Here is a 16,497-nt window from a genome sequence, read left to right on the forward strand (position 1 = left end):
AGCTTGATCAGGTTTGTCACTAGGGGGTGCCATCTAACCAACTATGTGGGTTTCATACTGTACTGCTCTGAAGGAGGGCCCAATAGTTCTATATCTTGTCCCATAATAAGTCTAATTTCTTCTCTTGCTGCGAAAGGTTGCCTCCATGCTGATTTAAAATAGTTGCCTACACAGCTGTCTAGAACTATGTAGACAACCTTTTACATAACAGAAGTCCAATTTTTGTTAACTGTTGCTGCCAACTACTTTATAGTCCTGACATGGAATTTTACAGGCAAATGACAGTCAATGCTGTTTTAAAAAACTGTATGTGGTGACCTCCACAAAGCCCAACAATAAGATAAGATAGAAATCGGTAGAAATGAATGGCACTTAGCCCAAAGGCCGGCAGATGGCGATATAATGGACTCAGTTTCGTTAGTTTCGTTTTTACCTAAAGTTTGCCAGAAATAGAAAGTGAAAGTGATGCTGCGGTAGTCGCCTCAAATCGCGTCTTTTCCATTTGATTTTTTCCCAAGGCTGTGGATAGTCAATGAGATCGATAAAGTAAGTTAAATCTTTGCTTAAAATAAATACATATTATGTTATATGCAGTGTTTTGGATTCACAAAAATTGCACCCTTAATGTTAGCCTAGTTTCTCAAAGTTAAGTAAACTCAGCTATGTAAAAATGTATGATGACTATCCAGTTATTCATTTGTATTTCACTCACAGGGAGGTGGACCCCTTGGACTTCTTAACTCAACAACAGTAGTCCAGCAATAGATACGATAAAACGATAGCCCTGATGTCACGAATAAGTTACTCAATGTTCTACCGTAGTTGGAGTCTACCTGTCGAGAGTAGGTCACAAGGTACGGGCTTTGACTGAATGCATATGGTGGAAAGTAGATACTGAAACAAGCCAGTGGGCTGGTTATTTTTCCCTGATCACGGGACCTGTTTTACACTTTTCCCTATAACTGAACGCTACTGAGCCGCCATAGGGCATTGAGTTTTCCCTCTTCTTGATCACATGACCAGGAAAAAAATCTGACCATAATCAGCCGTAGCATCACTGCAATTTACACCACACACTTTGCATTGATCAATATGGACACAAGCACAGGAGGCTGCTGAGTGAATGGAATGGCATCAAACACATGGAAACCATATATTTACCATATATTTTATGTATTTGATACCATTCCACTGACTCTGCTCCATCAATTACCAACCTCCTGTGAGACATAATACATTATTATTACTTAACTGTCTGGATAGAATTGAGGCAGGCAGCTATGTTCTGATCATATTGATGCCCATAGGCCTAAGAGGTCTGCTGAACTATGGCCTGTCATGCTGTGTGAATGCTCTGCTGCAGTCCTTCTCTGCCACCTGGGAACTGGTAGATCTGCTAGAAGGGTAAGCCAGGTGGCAGGTTACAATACTTTGCTATTAAGAATCAACATGTAACAAAGACATTAGTTAGCTTACTGGTAGTTATCAGGCTGCTTGTGGGAAAGCATTGAGTACTTGGAATGTTATGTTCTTAGGTGGAACCCAGTTGACAAGGAGAGTGTCCCTTTGTATCTGAGAAAGGTGCTGCTAGCCATGCAGAGTGACCAATCCCAGCCTGCTCCTCATAAAGACTTCCTGCACTGCCTGGACAGAAATTACATCCGCAGTATGAGTAGTCTGTGTCATTACATAAAAAATGAAAAAATTATGAATTACAAAGAATATCATTTTACTGTCTGTAACTTTTACATTGACAAGAATGTGTTTCTCAGACAATGTTCAGCAGGATGCAGATGAGGTATTCCTTTCCATTTTAAACCTCATCCAACAACAGATGAGTGACAAGGCCTTGGTATGTACTACTTAAATTGAAATAATATTAGATCAACTAAAAAATAACAACAGGGACACCCAACAAAAAGCATGTTGGAGATGATACGATAGGAAGCTTCTCTGTCTGTGTTCTCCATCCCCAGGCTCAGGAGATTCAGTCTCTGTACAAGGTTACCGTGGAGACACACCTTCAGTGTCTAGAATGTACATACATCGAAACTGGGACCAGCTTTCTACTCAGCCTCCCCATGCACATAAGGGAGAGCCATGACTCCCTGGTGAGGGTTCCCTCAAACTTGGCTTAAGTTTTCTCTTATATTCAAAGTACTTAGCACGGAATGTTACATTGCTCTATTTGATAGCTGTCAAAGGGAGGATGTGGTTTGTTCAAAATGAAAATTTAGTCTCTGTGTCTTTCCTATTCTGTGGTCTTCCAGGAGGACTGCATACGGTTCTTCTTCGAGCTTCAGGAGCTAAGGGATGGAGATAAGTGCTACTGTGAAAGGTGTGGAGAGAAGAAGCCATCCAAACAGGTCAGTTCTTTCTAACTGAAGGGATGTTCCATTGTAGAGACTCTTGTGATTTGCCTTTTAACTGAATTACTCCATTTTGCTCTTTCTTATGTAGGGCTTCAAACTCATCTCCCTGCCCCCTGTCTTGTGTCTTCACCTGAAGAGATTCCGTAATTCCCGTGGTTACACCAGGAAACTACACTGCAAAGTCACCTTCCCAGAAACCCTGAACATTTCTGAGATCTTGACAGTAGAGGCACTGTCAGAACGTTATGTACAGGTAGATAGGCAGATGTTTACAATTTTTGTTTGAGGTATGCTAATATACAACATTATGCACATAAAACAATTACACATGGGCCTCTATATAAACACAATTACATTTTATCACAACATCATTGGAGGGAAATAGTACAGCTGTACTGACGGACATCAAATTGTATTTGTTCATTCTTTCAGAGTGACAGCCAGTACAGTTTGTGTGCAGTCATAGTGCACTCCGGCGATGCCATGTTTGGACACTACACAGCATACCTTCGTCACAAGGACCAGAGCTGGTACTACGCTAATGATAGTTCTGTACGGCAGGTAAGAGAAAATGAGCGGAAGAATGTTTACACCACTCAGCAAGTTTGTATTACACCTATACGTTTTTTGGTATCATTAAAAGTAACCTAACATTTGCACAAACACAGGTTAGCTGGAAGGAAGTACAGAACACCTATGGAGGAAGTCTAAGGTAAGGTTTTAACACAAAATGACTTCTCTTTAGGATGGCGACAACTCTCAGTATTATCCTCGATCAATTCTGGGGAGGAAATGGCATCAGTTGACAGGTGTCTTATCCTTTGTTAACAGAGAAGGCACAGCATATATGCTGCTCTACAGACGAACCCCAGAGGGAAAGCAACAGGAGTGGTCCTCAGGCTGACGGAGCTAAAGGGTTAAAGAGTGGAGACTGGAGACCGTAGGAATCAAGGACCAAACACAAAGTGCACTCACTGCAGGGTGAACTACCTAGTGGAGGGGTTGTTGTCTTCATGTAGCATTGGGGATGTCATTTATCTGGATTATTGTCACTTTAAAATGATGGGTCATTGTTTATGTGCAATTACATGGATTTGTTTAAGTATATTTGGTGTGGTGTGTATATGTTTTGAGGTTTTGTTTATACTGGATATGTTGGACATTCATAGGGCATTACTGAGCTTAGCCAATAGGTGGAGGCAAAGACTCTTCACCCTGTCATTAGTACAGTCATCTTGTAAGCTCCAGAGACTACACGTTCTGAAACCGTTCTGAAACCACTATAAGACGGGTGGTTTGAAGAGAGTGCTGAGTTGAGGTATTCTGGGGGAAAACCTGAAAAAGGCCATTGAATCATTGGTGATAATATTTGCCTGACATGGAAACATGTGACTCACCTTGTTTCAGAACAATTGGTTTATACAGTAGTTACCGGTACTCTGTTCTGTTTTGATTTCACTACCGATATAATGCTGTCAACAGAGAAATAAACGGTCATTTTCCCAGTTAGCACCTGAAAATGCATTGAGGATTTTTCCAATCTTCTCTATTGTTATTTTCTTATCTTCTATTTTCTTCTATTTATTCTCATTTGCCTATCATCTTTCTCTCAGAAAAGGAGAGTGAGGCACAGATAAAATATCTCCAATCCACCTATTCCTTCTCAACATACTTTACAGTATATACTTTACAGTGCATGTACAACTGGTATAGGTGGTATGTCTGGGGAATCTCACACATAGTTAATAAAAACTGTTCCCACTACCCTAGCCAAGACTGAGGACTAGTTGAAATGGTGCCCGTGTGCTCGCAGCCTGGCTCGCGCTGACAGAATAGAAGACGTCTGCACAGTGCAACAGGTTAAGTAGTCTACGTGGGCATCTCCCACCCACAGTCAACGGACAGTAGCAGAGTAATGCGTTCAGTGTGTACAGTGGTGATGTACAGTTATTTTGCTGGCGTGTCCCTGTTCCTTTTAGATGTTGCATTTCTAGAGTTGACGCTTGAGTCTACTCAACACTACAGAAATGTGACAGTTTTGTAACTAAGTCTTAAACCTCACTCTTGATTGGTAGATATACACTGCTCAAAAAAATAAAGGGAACACTTAAACAACACAATGTAACTCCAAGTCAATCACACTTCTGTGAAATCAAACTGTCCACTTAGGAAGCAACACTTCTCAGTGCTGGTGGTGACCACAGACCACTTCTCAGTTCCTATGCTTCCAGGCTGATGTATTGGTCACTTTTGAATGCTGGCGGTGCTTTCACTCTAGTGGTAGCATGAGACGGAGTCTACAACCCACACAAGTGGCTCAGGTAGTGCAGCTCATCCAGGATGGCACATCAATGCGAGCTGTGGCAAGAAGGTTTGCTGTGTCTGTCAACGTAGTGTCCAGAACATGGAAGCACTACCAGGAGACAGGCCAGTACATCAGGAGACGTGGAGGAGGCCGTAGGAGGGCAACAACCCAGCAGCAGGACCGCTACCTCCGCCTTTGTGCATGGAGGAGCACTGCCAGAGCCCTGCAAAATTACCTCCAGCAGGCCACAAATGTGCATGTGTCTGCTCAAACGGTCAGAAACAGACTCCATGAGGGTGGTATGAGGGCCCGACGTCCACAGGTGGGGGTTGTGCTTACAGCCCAACACCGTGCAGGACGTTTGGCATTTGCCAGAGAACACCAAGATTGGCAAATTCGCCACTGGCGCCCTGTGCTCTTCACAGATGAAATCAGGTTCACGCTGAGCACGTGACAGACGTGACAGAGTCTGGAGACGCCGTGGAGAACGTTCTGCTGCCTGCAACATCTTCCAGCATGACCGGTTTGGCGGTGGGTCAGTCATGGTGTGGGGTGGCATTTCTTTGGGGGGCCGCACAGCCCTCCACGTGCTCGCCAGAGGTAGCCTGACTGCTATTAGGTACCGAGATGAGATCCTCAGACCCCTTGTGAGACCATATGCTGGTGCGGTTGGCCCTGGGTTCCTCCTAATGCAAGACAATGCTAGACCTCATGTGGCTGGAGTGTCAGCAGTTCCTGCAAGAGGAAGGCATTGATGCTATGGACTGGCCCGCCCGTTCCCCAGACCTGAATCCAATTGAGCACATCTGGGACATCATGTCTCGCTCCATCCACTAACGCCACGTTGCACCACAGACTGTCCAGGAGTTGGCAGATGGTTTAGTCCAGGTCTGGGAGGAGATCCCTCAGGAGACCATCCGCCACTTCATCAGGAGCATGCCTAGGCATTGTAGGGAGGTCATACAGGCACGTGGAGGCCACACACACTACTGAGCCTCATTTTGACTTGTTTTAAGGACATTACATCAAAGTTGGATCAGCCTGTAGTGTGGTTTTCCACTTTAATTTTGAGTGTGACTCCAAATCCAGACCTCCATGGGTTGATAAATTTGATTTCCATTGATCATTTTTGTGTGATTTTGTTGTCAGCACATTCAACTATGTAAAGAAAAAAGTATTTAATAAGAATATTTCATTCATTTAGATCTAGGATGTGTTATTTTAGTGTTCCCTTTATTTTTTTGAGCAGTGTACATTTTTGGGCTGCCCCCTATAAATGCTACTCTGTTTTTGAATAAAATCAAAAAAAAAGTCATTTGTCACATGCTTCGTAAACAACAGGTGAAATTCTTACTTACTTTCCAACAATACCAATAGAAAAATTATAACATGAGGAATAAACAGAAAAATAATAGATATTTGACTTTGATAGTTGAAATAACAGTTTTGAATTTCAGTACTTACAGCAGTAAGACATAGAACAATGCACCCAAAATAATTCTGAACTTGGAGTTAGATGATAGACCTCTTTCTCTCTTTTTATCTCTCTTTCTCTTCTATTATAGTGGTAATTTAATTATTGATGCCCAGTTACAATGAGGCCAACACTAACCAGGTGTTATTGCGTGAATGTCTCCTTATAGTCACAGGATGGCTGGCGTGTGCCACAATTTTCACTCAGGGAGAACACCTGCCGTGACACCCCTCCGTACCACATCATGTGGCTCCAGTGTACGCTTAACTTACCTTAACATAGGCGACACATAAGCTCCTATTCATACGTGTGGCACACGCTACATGTCTGCACCCCCATTGTTGAGCCTCCTAGTCTGTCGTCTGTCCTTTGTACTGTCATTACCCACCTGGACAGTGGACACATGGGAGGCACCTTATGAACCGTTCTTGAATTTGGAAGGTTTTCAGTCGGTCTGGAGGGTATTGGTTACTGTATTGTGTTTACAGGATCTACTCTTCTAGATCTTGGCAAGGTGACTTATCTCTGCCCATAACAGTGACCGTTCTTGACACGCCAAGAGCGAGGGAAGAGACTAAACTAGCATGTGGCCCAGCTGAACTCATTGCCTGACCACAGTGTCATCTAGGTCAGAGGTTCCCAAACTTTTTCACTCAGATCCCTCTTTCTATGGGCACAAGCACTGTTCATGACACAAACTGTTCACAGCCCTCTTGTTGGCAGAGAGAACATTTTGCAGGTTTAATGCTTATTTCCTGCAATTCTACACATTTTGTCAAGGGGTTCAGAGAACATTTAGCAGTTTTAAAAGCACATTTTCTCGCAATTCTACATATTTTGCCATGTCTAATGTGTACTGAGCACTTCCTCCCAGCTGCCCACTGCACTGAGGCTAGGTAACACGGTCACCACCGATAAATCCATGATTATCGAAAACTTTAACAAGCATTTCTCAACTGCTGGCCATGCCTTCCTCCTGACTACTCCAACCTCGGCCAACAGCTCCACCCCCCCCCCCCCCCAGCCTGTTCAACCTCTCTTTCATATCGTCTGAGATCCCCAAGGATTGGAAAGCTGCCGCAGTCATCCCCCTCTTCAAAGGGGGAGACACCCTGGACCCAAACTGTTACAGACCTATATCCATCCTGCCCTGCCTATCTAAGGTCTTCGAAAGCCAAGTCAACAAACAGGTCACTGACCATCTCGAATCCCACCGTACCTTCTCCGCTGTGCAATCTGGTTTCCGAGCCAGTCACGGGTGCACCTTAGCCACGCTCAAGGTACTAAACGATATCATAACCGCCATCGATAAAAGACAGTACTGTGCAGCCGTCTTCATCGACCTGGCCAAGGCTTTCGACTCCGTCAATCACCATATTCTTATCGGCAGACTCAGTAGCCTCGGTTTTTCTAATGACTGCCTTGCCTGGTTCACCAACTACTTTGCAGACAGAGTTCAGTGTGTCAAATCGGAGGGCATGTTGTCCGGTCCTCTGGCAGTCTCTATGGGCGTGCCACAGGGTTCAATTCTTTGGCCGACTCTTTTCTCTGTATATATCAATGATGTTGCTCTTGCTGCGGGCGATTCCCTGATCCACCTCTACGTAGACGACACCATTCTGTATACTTCCGGCCCTTCCTTGGACACTGTGCTATCTAACCTCCAAACGAGCTTCAACGCCATACAACACTCCTTCCGTGGCCTCCAACTGCTCTTAAACGCTAGTAAAACCAAATGCATGCTTTTCAACCGTTCGCTGCCTGCACCCGCACGCCCGAGTAGCATCACCACCCTGGATGGTTCCGACCTAGAATATGTGGACATCTATAAGTACCTATGTGTCTGGCTAGACTGTAAACTCTCCTTCCAGACTCATATCAAACATCTCCAATCTAAAATCAAATCTAGAGTCGGCTTTCTATTCCGCAACAAAGCCTCCTTCACTCACGCCGCCAAACTTACCCTAGTAAAACTGACTATCCTACCGATCCTCGACTTCGGCGATGTCATCTACAAAATAGCTTCCAATACTCTACTCAGCAAACTGGATGCAGTTTATCACAGTGCCATCCATTTTGTTACTAAAGCACCTTATACCACCCACCACTGCGACCTGTCTGCTCTAGTCGGCTGGCCCTCGCTACATATTGGTCGCCAGACCCACTGGCTCCAGGTCATCTACAAGTCCATGCTAGGTAAAGCTCCGCCTTATCACTGGTCACGATGGCAACACCCACCCGTAGCACGCGCTCCAGCAGGTGTATCTCACTGATCATCCCTAAAGCCAACACCTCATTTGGCCGCCTTTCGTTCCAGTTCTCTGCTGCCTGTGACTGGAACGAATTGCAAAAATCGCTGAAGTTGGAGACTTTTATCTCCCTCACCAACTTCAAACATCTGCTATCTGAGCAGCTAACCGATCGCTGCAGCTGTACATAGTCTATCGGTAGATAACCCACCCAATTGACCTACCTCATCCCCATACTGTTTATATTTATTTACTTTTCTGCTCTTTTGCACACCAGTATCTCTACCTGCACATGACCATCTGATAATTTATCACTCCAGTGTTAATCTGCTAAATTGTAATTATTCGCCTACCTCCTCATGCCTTTTGCACACAATGTATATAGACTCTCTTTTAAAAAAAAAATTATACTGTGTTATTGACTTGTTAATTGTTTACTCCATGTTTAACTCTGTGTTGTCTGTTCACACTGCTATGCTTTATCTTGGCCAGGTCGCAGTTGTAAATGAGAACTTGTTCTACCTGGTTAAATAAAGGTTAAATAAATCAAATAAAATAAAAATTGGTGTGATATTTGAGTGACTCGAACATTACTACAAAGTCTATGGGCTAAAAAACCTAGCTAAAAAAACTTTAGCTGACATGGGCTACTTGATCTGGACATTTCTGACAAGTTATAAATAGCTCTCTAAGGTATGAAATGACTGACATGACAAGAGGAAAACTGATGATGTACTACCCAATTTCGAAATTGTACCTTGTGCATTCTTTCTACTATTACAACTTTCAAGAGTAAGTTGAAAGTCGGACTGAGTTCCCCAAAAAACTGATGTAGGTGATGATATTCTACAGGCTTTGCTGTGTGGAAACTCTCAAGTGCTAGTGTTGTCTTTGGGCAAGGTTTCCTAATGCTTTGGGTTCTTTGTTTATGTGTGTGTACCAGTTACTAGGAGAGTGTGGATGGTTTATGGTGCATTTCAGGAGCTCAGGTCAGTGGTTTGCTTGAGAATGTGAGTGAATCTTTGTGACATATCCCTACCCAACCCAGTATTCCGTCTGTCTTGCCAAAGATGGCAGTTTCAGAATTCAACATGGCTTCCTTTGGGCATTTCTCACTGCTTTCATCCACTTAGTAGCTGTGAAAGAGGGGTGTTACATCACTGGTGTCATCCGTCCAGTCTTCCTTCCTTCCTCTTTAGCAGTGTTTACTGTACAGTATATGCTGCTGCGCAGAGGGTTCCATTCACAGAAATGCCCGTTGACTCTCAGGGCTTAGTAGTCTAAAGCAATATTTTCTAATTATTCAGAGGACAATGACTTTCATAGGATTGAGAGACAAACCCCCCTTTGTGTTGCCTTTGCAGTCACCATCTCGTATCTAGAACCAGGACATTGCCAATGGCGTTAGTTAGAATAGTTTGATTTAGTGCTGAATTTTCACCTACTTCACCATGAAGAAAAGCCTACGTTCCTCCATATGTCCAATGACAACTACTTTAATCTCTGATTTCCACCCTGTCATGACTAGGCCTACTCTTCTATTTTAATCTTAGTCAACCTGTCATCATGAAACCTCTAGCTTATCTACCGGCTGTCGTGGTTATGTAATGGGTTTTCAAAGAGGAAATGAATCTGCTTCACTCTCCGTGTTGAGTGTGCAGACCCTGGTGTCCATGGTGAAGGGAGGATGTAAATAATAACAAACGAGCTGAATGGGAATGTCTTTTGCATCACTTTGATATTTCCATTCGTATCAATGTAGAATAATGTAATGGGATGTAGCACTGAAACACTATACACTTGTTGTCTCTTGAAAATGAAAGGTGCATGATTCTGCCACAATAGGTTTATCAAAAATTATAGCTGTACCGTCTAGTGGTAAATGTAGACCAACGCCTAATTCTTGTGAGATGGTCTTCCATCTGTTGAGCAGTGAGACATCCATCTGTCAGTTCATTGTGGAGGTATCCCTGTGATGTACTTTGATTGGTGGCCTGTGGCAGTTCACCTTTGCTTCTAGGGTCATGACCCTTGACTCATATTGATGTCAGCACTGACTGACTGTGAATGCAGGCATGTGTTCCTACGATATTCTGTCTAAATGGTATTCCTAATAGTCCTAGGTTCCTACCAGTAACCCTTGTCTAAGATTCACTCATAAATTAAACTGTCTGGAAACAGTAGAATCTTTTCTCTGGTCATGTATAGGCTGCCGTGCTTCAGCTTTCCCCTTCTGAGTTCATAAAATATATCCGCTCCAGAGGGAGTCTGGACCTCATGAAGTTTACCTCTCCCCTCTGTCAGCTTTGCTCCCAATGAGTCTAGTTGGCGTTAGGGTCGTAAAACTAAAACTGTACATCTGCTGTGTTTTCTAAGAGGATGTTGTATCATATGTCTGACCACCATAACTAAAGATTCAAAGACTGAGGGAGAGGTGTGGTTCGGATTTGGTTCGCTTTTTGTTGTTGTCACCCAGGAAATGAACTCAGACAATCTTATCTTCTTCAGAGCGTTGGCTAACAGCTAACATGATATGATGTCCCAGTCTCTATTCATTCTACCTCTATTACTACCCCTCTGTTAGCACCTTATCTTCGTTAGTTGTCAAACTGGGATTCCAGGCCAGATCAGTGATCGGTCTCACTCCGTGAGATAGGCCTTCTCAGGTTGCAGGGGAGAAACGGTCCTCTCTGTTGTCTTCACACAGGGCCCTTATAGCTGGCCCTGCCTGTGCATGCCATCGCAAAAGCCTCTGTATTCTCTTGCTCCAACATGTACAGCGGCATCCAATGGTTCCCACGCTTACAGTGGCTTTTTATTTTGGCTGGTATTGCAAATGATTGCAAATGTTTAGATTCCTCTCAAGTATACTTTGAGAATGTGGGTTTCTTGTCCAAGCAGTTACTCATGGCTCATGTAGCCTATCTAATGTAACAACATGCATATCAGAAGAGCAGTATGCTGCCATATCATGTCAGGAAATAGGTGCGTCGGTTTAAGCATTACATCACAAATGACTCTTCTGCAGAGAACAGGGAGAGTCCACTTTATGCAGGCTATGACATAATGACTTTTAATGAATTTATGCACCGATTATAACCCTTCTCTTAGCAGTGCTGAAAGCCCAGACTATGCTTATTTAATCTAGCATCCTCAGGTCTCTCTCACTGTGCTGTACTGTCAGCATGCAGGAACGTATGGAATTAGAACCTCAGGCTAAACGGCTGCCTCGTCAATCCAAGCTCTGGGCTGAAGTGATAAGTCCACAGCACAGTGTTGTATCTGCTCCTGACACATTTGGGGTGTGTCCCAAAACACCCTATTCTCTATTCCCAAAGGGATCTGGTCAAAAGTAGTGCATTATATTGAGAATAGGGTGCCATTTGGGACGCTAACCTTAGATAGCGATCGTGTTGAGTGTGCTATGTGTGCAATCAGTTCTCTCATCAGCAGAAAAGTTAATGATTTGTGCAGGGGGACGTGTGGGGGGAGGCTCTTGTGACCCGTGACACAAACTGAAACTGTCCTGTGCAAACATACTTTTTTGCCTCTCTGCTTGTGCCCCTTCACCATGTTTAAACATTGATCCAGACTGTATGTACTGTTCATTTGCTAAGGATTGTGGACTTGGCTCCTTCGAGCCGAGGTATCAACTGTCAAACCTTTTTGACCTGTTCTCTTCTTCAGCCGCTCCTATTTCCGGACAAAGGCCCTCTAATGCAGGTAGCTGGTGTTGGCATTCCGGCTGGATTCCTACCTTGGAGAAGTTGCTGGGATCTGGAGGAAAAATGCATGAAAACAAAGGCAGACTCTCATTCACAGGGTTTAAAGTTCTGTGGGAAAATGTGGGCAGGACAGGAGGTGTATGGCAGTGGAATGTGAACCTTGGCATAGCTCACCAGTTACTATGACAGTGACACACACAGCCTTGCAGACTGATAGGGTGGAGGTCCATAGAGAGAGAGAGAGAGAGAGAAAGGCAGCTATATAATAGGGTGTGATCTTAGTCAAGAGGACAGAGCAGAGTTCTTTTTTTAACATTTAGGCCTAGACTGTCGTTTTAGATCTTCCTTTGTAGTCGTGTTTGGAGACATTCAACAAACCATCAATCTATCATGAGCCATGATTGACAGAGATTGGCCGAGGGGACTTCTGATTATGAGGTCATTTCCTCTTAACCCCAGACCAGACTGTCCTATGGGTCTTCTCAATGGTGTCCTCCTCCTAAAGATCAGGAGGCATTTTGAACATAGCGTAGGATACGAATGATCAGTCTTCTGTTGAGCTAAGTTACATTGTCTGAAGCCTTACATCGTTCTATGGTAGCCAGGCTAGTTCTACCACACATGATCACACTTGTTGAGGAGTGAGACAAGGAGAGTTCAAGGTTGAGTAAGGTTTGTTAAGGTTCTGACCTCACCTTACTCCAACTACTATGACCCTCCTCTGAGCTGTATCTGGTGTGTGAAGATTAAGTGCTCTGCTCTGCTCTCAGCAGAAGAGGAGCCCAGATGCTCTCGAAAAATAATTTTCAACTTAAGGGGATGTGAAATGAGCTGGACAGTGGCCAAATGTTGTCAAATGGCCAATGTCACGTACCTTTGAATGCTTCGGCCCCCAAAAAAACATTCCCTCTGTGAAAGTGCTGTGTCTACCATGAGAAGCCTCCTACTTCTGAGGCTGAGAAACATTGGGCTTTACCTGATGTCACACAGGAAGATTGATAAACATCCTGAATGTCATCTGTTGATAAACACCCCAGTCATTTTCTATTGTAATCTAGTTTAGAACTTTCTCTTGTCTTAACCTGCCATCTGTTCATCTTGTATGTGTTGGTTGGTTCTTCTTACACACAGATATCATGATGTGCATTCTTGTGCATTCTTGTCTTGCAGTTTCTGAGAGCTTCAGGCCACTGCTATATTTAAATGAAAACTCCACCCAAAAACTATATTTTGATATTAGTTTCATTAGTCCATTCTTGATATAGTCACAACATGTTGTGTTTGTCAGCAATCACATTTTCAAGATATGTAACTTTCAAAATACAGAAATCATCGGCGTAGGATGCATTTTGCATCATATGAAGCTGTGTTTTGCATCATATGATGCAAAATCCATCATACGCGGATGATCTCTGTATTTTGAAAGTTACATATCTTGAAAATGTGATTGCTGACAAACAAAACATGTTGGGACTATGTCAAGAATGGACTAGTGAAACAAATACCGGAGTTTCCCTGTCATATAAGACTACACAACAGTCATTGGAAGTCACTGCACCAGCAGTATTGTTTTTACTATTTCCATTACACTCCTAAATAGTGCAAAACAAATGTTTCTTTCTTAGAAAGAGGTTATAGAAAGAGCTTATACTCCTGGTGGGGAGTGTGTGTGGTTGGAGAGTTCTGGATTAATTACATGGGGAAATGAAAGGAGGCCTGCTGTAACCCACAGGTCCATTCTGGGAGAGGAGACAGCCTCTGATGTGGCTTTATAACATTTCCTAAAAAGTGCAAAGCCCCCTGGGATGATACCAAAACCAGTCATCAATGGAGTGGTGTGCGCGTGTGTGTGTGTGCCTCACTATGCTGTATTGTTCATCTTTCCTTTGATATCTGAGGATACAGTTGGCTATCTGTGGCTTCCCAAACACAAAAAAGTATGTCCTCCAGAGCCCTAGAAGAGGCCAGGGGAGCACACCCCATCAGGTAGTTGTTTTCTCTCCTTTACACAGTGTTGTGTCTTCAGGGGTGTGGTTCATTATAGCTGAAGCCCTCTATAGAGGTCCTGCCTTGGAGGCATTTTGTGCTTTCTCACAGCTATGACATCAGTCATGCACACCCATCTGTAGCCTGGGTTGTTATCTGAGACAGCTGGTGCACTAATATCTACTTTCGGCGTGTTTGTATTTAAATTCTTACACAACCTTTGATTTAGCACCGCAAAGTGATGCAAGCACCTTTTAATATTGAGGAAATATTAATTATGTATTAGAAGTCTGTATTTCTGCAGTTTGTACAGTCAAATCCTCCTTGTTTTAAGCCTTCAGCTCCTTTTCTGTGCCTGTGTGAGGCACATTCATTCGGCTTGAGACCCAGCCCTCTCTAGTCCAAACCCCCGCTCATCTGCAGTCTGTTATGGCGGACCGGGGGATGACATCATGCTCGTCTCGGAGAGAGCAGTTCTCTACTCCACCAGCGATGCGGGCCAAACGGAACACACACGGCGGAGCCAGGCAATGCAAGTCAGATGCACTGCTGGGTTTTTCCAGAGTGGCTGACTTGACTGGGGCCACAGAGAGAGCCAGATACAAGAGGCCTCCGAGAGGGGGCTGCTCCAACTGTAAATGTCAGAAATGAATGAAGGGGCCTCAACCCAAAATTGAATCTGATATAATGCGCTCCAGGCTAGCCCAGACGTTTGATCTGATTCACAATGCGGCGCTGTCATCGACGTCGACGGGGATAGAGCTGTGCCTATTCTGGATGTTGTGACATGGCAGAAAGGATTTTCATGTGTTCTTGGATGCTTTTGTGGAATCAGAGCTAGGCGTACATCAATGAGTGCACAGTTACCCACACAGCTTTCCATTAAAGTTGCATTGGAGCTCTGTACCTCTGTAGATCTCTCTGGTCAATAGGCCTAGAATGGTAAAGTCAACCCTCTGTATCGCCGTTTCAAAGCGGCTGCAAACATCTTAACGTCGTGCAGGGAGCATGTTTTTGTATCTTTGGTCTTTATAATACAAAGGTCCACAAGGCATTCATTCACCTCTTATTCTGAAACCCTTAGTGCATGTTTGGGGATGGTAGGAAGATTACATATCTGGAAATAAGATTAGGCATTTGTTCACGGTTTAGATGTGTGTCTTGGGGACACAAATTACATCAGTGGGACAATAACGTGCAGCCATTTTTTGTGGCAATGTGAGCTGAGGCAAATTGGCTACAGTGAAAATGTGAAAAAAGCATGCTTTTGCCCTCTCTTTGGCCAGCCATCCACCTCTGTCTTGCAAAGGATCCTATTTGTTTGTACAGAGAGCTTTCACCATGTTTCCTGCTATGTGGTTATTAAAGGAAACACCAGAGGCGAGGCATGTTGATTCTGTGATATTGTTGTTTGTGGAAATGTTGCATAAGCTTCCTCCTCATCTTTGTTGTTATCTGTAGATGTTGTGAGAACATGTTCGCTGCAGTTGGCACGTCTGGGAAAACCCCTAGAGTATGACAAACAAGTGAGGGCAGAGCTGAGCGTGTTGGCACGTGCCCGTCTCCCGCCTTCTCAGCCACGTTTGAGAGCGCTGGTGCCCCATATATTTATGCGAGACAGTCTGGGTGGTGAATGGAGGGCAGGGCGAGAGGCTCAGCGTGCCTCACAGGTGGTGAGAAGAGATCATCACAGTTCCTGTGAAGAACAAAGTGCAACTCTGTGTGTCTGTGGGTGAAGAGCAGAGCATGCAGAACTGTCAGAGGAAGTGCCCATGCAGACTTACCAGCGTTGGGCAGATGACTCACTGACAATCAAAATGAGATGTGTACTGTAGAGTGGTTGTTGCAATAGCCAGGCCTTGAATTTGTTAATGCATCATATAAGTGGGTATCTTAGGCAAGATAGTGCTGTAATGTCTTTGTCTTTGCAGTCCCCACCTATTTAATTAATTTCCATTAAAGTGAAGAAATCTTTGAATCACACTTAATGTAAGAGATTTTTTATTTTTTATTTTTGTATTTTTTTTATTTCACCTTTATTTAACCAGGTAGGCTAGTTGAGAACAAGTTCTCATTTACAACTGCCACCTGGCCAAGATAAAGCAAAGCAGTGTGAACAGACAACACAGAGTTACACATGGAGTAAACAATTAACAAGTCAATAACACAGTAGAAAAAAAAAGGAAAAAAAAGAGAGTCTATATACATTGTGTGCAAAAGGCATGAGGAGGTAGGTGAATAATTACAATTTAGCAGATTAACACTGGAGTGATAAATGATCAGATGGTCATGTGCAGGTAGAGATACTGGTGTGCAAAAGAGCAGAAAAGTAAATAAATATAAACAGTATGGGGATGAGGTAGGTCAATTGGGTGGGTTATCTACC

The 16,497-nt window shown here is 43.7% G+C and overlaps 1 protein-coding gene across 1 annotated transcript; it reads left to right on the forward strand.

The window, feature by feature from the left end:
* The first annotated feature begins 445 nt into the window (after nucleotides 1-445).
* LOC139393141 (ubl carboxyl-terminal hydrolase 18-like) lies at nucleotides 446-3,892 on the forward strand. Its single transcript, XM_071141508.1, has 11 exons — nucleotides 446-546; nucleotides 715-854; nucleotides 1,308-1,404; nucleotides 1,536-1,666; nucleotides 1,773-1,852; nucleotides 1,977-2,111; nucleotides 2,271-2,366; nucleotides 2,461-2,625; nucleotides 2,805-2,933; nucleotides 3,041-3,084; nucleotides 3,204-3,892. The coding sequence occupies exons 2-11, from the start codon at nucleotides 788-790 to the stop codon at nucleotides 3,274-3,276; spliced, it is 1,017 nt and encodes a 338-aa protein (XP_070997609.1). The 5' UTR covers nucleotides 446-546; nucleotides 715-787; the 3' UTR covers nucleotides 3,277-3,892.
* The last annotated feature ends 12,605 nt before the right edge of the window (nucleotides 3,893-16,497 follow it).

This window comes from Oncorhynchus clarkii, chromosome 33 (genome assembly GCF_045791955.1).
Source record: "Oncorhynchus clarkii lewisi isolate Uvic-CL-2024 chromosome 33, UVic_Ocla_1.0, whole genome shotgun sequence".
NCBI classification, from domain to species: domain Eukaryota; kingdom Metazoa; phylum Chordata; class Actinopteri; order Salmoniformes; family Salmonidae; genus Oncorhynchus; species Oncorhynchus clarkii.

What these genes read in the sequence shown, in the direction of transcription:
- LOC139393141 (XM_071141508.1), top strand. Translation starts at nt 788, where the DNA reads ATGTCACGAATAAGTTACTCAATGTTCTACCGTAGTTGGAGTCTACCT. An exon ending in GGACAGAAATTACATCCGCA is followed by an intron (nt 1,667 to 1,772) that starts GTATGAGTAGTC and finishes TGTGTTTCTCAG; the next exon opens with ACAATGTTCAGCAGGATGCA. An exon ending in ACCTATGGAGGAAGTCTAAG is followed by an intron (nt 3,085 to 3,203) that starts GTAAGGTTTTAA and finishes CTTTGTTAACAG; the next exon opens with AGAAGGCACAGCATATATGC.